Here is a 2,714-nt window from a genome sequence, read left to right on the forward strand (position 1 = left end):
CCAACACTACCTCTATAAATAGGTAGCAGATACCAATTGTAAGGGACTTTTGCTCATTTTATGAATACACACATGAAATTCAGTTATTCTCTCTCTCTAGGGATTACACCCTTTCTCAATGTTCTTATCCGGAACAATAACAATCATTCACTATAACTTAGGGACTAAAAACATATTTAACTCTAAATTAAATTACTATTATAAAACTATAAAAAATAAAAATAATAATGAAATGAATTAGTAATTATAAAAACATGTGTTACAATATGATTGGAATACTTCATCAAGGGTTATTAAACTCAATTTTTAGCGAGGGTCATTTAGACAAATAAATAGAAACAAAATATCAATGTGATAATATCGTATGAGAAGTGCTATTAATACATCATTTTATAAGATCCAATCACATGCAAAAGAAGGTATCACTAGGTTTGTTGACCACTCAACTTTAATAGAGTGGTGTTCCCTCCTCAGTCCTCAGTATGATTGACAATTGTTTCTATGATACTAGGCAAGATGGACCACCACAAATGAGGATTTTAAAACTAATGACTTCTTTTTGGCAGTGCTTCTTTCTGCCTTTCACCTTAATCCTGATGTGGATTTGGTTTGAAAGAAAAGGAAAAAAGTCAAGTGAGAAACAAATAAACTACTTCACATTAATTATAAACTTATTGATAGACATAAAACCAAAAACTAAACAACACGCATTTCATACTTCACGCAGTATCCTAAATCATGACATAGACTGTGCAGTTCCAGCATAAATTATATCACCCTTTAATTTTTTAAATGATTTTGAACAACAAAGTACAGTAAATTAAACATGAAGCAACAAACACAAGACCCAAAAACAAAATGAACTGTTCACTTTGTTAATTAATTATGATTGAAAGCTCAGGGCTCGAAATCAACATCTTGGTCATCTTCAAACTCCTCCTGGTTCTTGTAACCTTCCATGGAGTTCTTGTTCTCATTGTTGTTGTTACCAAAGTAACCCTTGTTGTTGTACCAATTCTCAGAGTTAACTCCTCTAGTTGATGATTCACCACCATAGCCTGTTGGGTTGTACTTCTCATTCTCAGAGTTAACATTGTAGAAGTATTTTCCACCCTCCATAAACCTAGTGTCACTCATCCCTTGCACCTCTGCACCCTTTTCATTGTTGTTGGCAGCATTATTGTTGTTGAAGTTGTAATTTTCATTAGCAGCAGCATTGTTGTTGTAGAAAAACTTCTGGTTGTAGTTCTGATTTTCCCTGGGGTTGTACTTGTTTCCTCCTTCTGTGAACTTTGTGTTGCTCAATTCATTTTGGTTACCCTCATAAGCATTCTTGTTGTTGTAGTAGTAATTGTTGTTGTTGCTGCTGCTGTGAGAGTTTCCTATGAATCTCGTGTCACTGAGTTGATCATTTTGGTTGGTGTTAAAGAAATCATCCTTCTGGTAGTTGTTGTAATTGTTGTTGAAATTCTTGGTGGTGGTGTGATCCTCCTTAGAAGGAGTTGTTTTATATGGCAGGTAAGTGGTGGTGGTGGTGGGAGGGTGCAGACCAGACTCATGGCCATAAAGGCCATAGCTGTTTTCAGTCTCTGGGGTGAAGACTGGTTGTTGCTCTGGCTTGTTTACCGGTACTTCATTGTTGTTGGGAAACTCTGTCTCTTTGACATTGTTGTTGTTGTTGTTGACATGGGTGACTTTGCTGAAGAACTGGCTGTCTCTGGCATTAATCTGCAGGGACAGTAAAAGGGTTGTTAAGAAAAAGAAAGAAAAGAATTTTGAGATGGGAGCCATAGATGGTAGTGGAACAGAGGAAATGTGGTATGGACTGTGTATACTGATGAGCAGATGTGATAGTGCAAGTGCCTTTTATAGAGAACCTTAACCCTTCCTTTCCCATCTCTCAATTGGACTTTTATTTTTTATTTTATTTTTTGGTTTAGACACTCATTGCACCAAGGGTTATGAATTGTGTTCCCCAATCCTAATTGCATTCACAATGTAATAGATTGCAATTACAGTTGCAATTTAAAATCCTGATTTCACCCACTCTATACAAAGATACAAAGAGAGATAGAATGAATAGGGCAAAAGTAAAAGAGATATGATACAGAACATGATACGAAAAAATTTGAAAGATTTTTTATTAAAATAAGATGGAAAAATGTCAATAAAAATCTATTAATCACTCTCTAACGCTTAATACGTTAACTTTGGGATGATAAATTAATTTCATAGCTATCAACTTTTCTAACAAAAATTAATTAAAGTTGCTCTCAATTTTTCCACTAATCAAGTGCAAATGGGAGGAGGGTCTCTTGGGATGATTGTGGTCCCCATAAAGAGAAACTTAAACTAATTGAAAATTGACTCTTCATTTTGATTTTGGGTTAGGTATATTGTGTAATATGTTACTCTGTGCAATTCAACAGGACCGTGCTAATTTTTTTATGCAGAGCACAATCATTATCATTATAAACTACAAATATGCTTCTGTGAAAATGGCTAGCGTTGGATGATGGCTCATTATTAGGCTAAAATCTTAGTTAAGGCCAAGGTTATAATTTTATTTCTTAAGATTTGTTGGCCTGCATGTAATTTTGTGCCTTTTCTTTGAAAGTTATTTTCATAGATTTTGAAGAAACTAAGGTTACGCCTAATAATCTGTTGGGGGAGACAGGGGAGCTTATGGGCCGAGGAGTAACACACCAAGAGAT

General features: G+C 34.9%; 1 protein-coding gene across 1 annotated transcript; it reads right to left on the reverse strand.

The window, feature by feature from the left end:
* Positions 1-634: 634 nt before the first annotated feature.
* On the reverse strand, positions 635-1,844 carry LOC130713588 (protein E6-like). Its single transcript, XM_057563364.1, has one exon. The coding sequence runs from the start codon at positions 1,789-1,791 to the stop codon at positions 898-900; it is 894 nt and encodes a 297-aa protein (XP_057419347.1). The 5' UTR covers positions 1,792-1,844; the 3' UTR covers positions 635-897.
* Positions 1,845-2,714: the final 870 nt, after the last annotated feature.

Source organism: Lotus japonicus, chromosome 4, assembly GCF_012489685.1.
Source record: "Lotus japonicus ecotype B-129 chromosome 4, LjGifu_v1.2".
NCBI lineage: Eukaryota > Viridiplantae > Streptophyta > Magnoliopsida > Fabales > Fabaceae > Lotus > Lotus japonicus.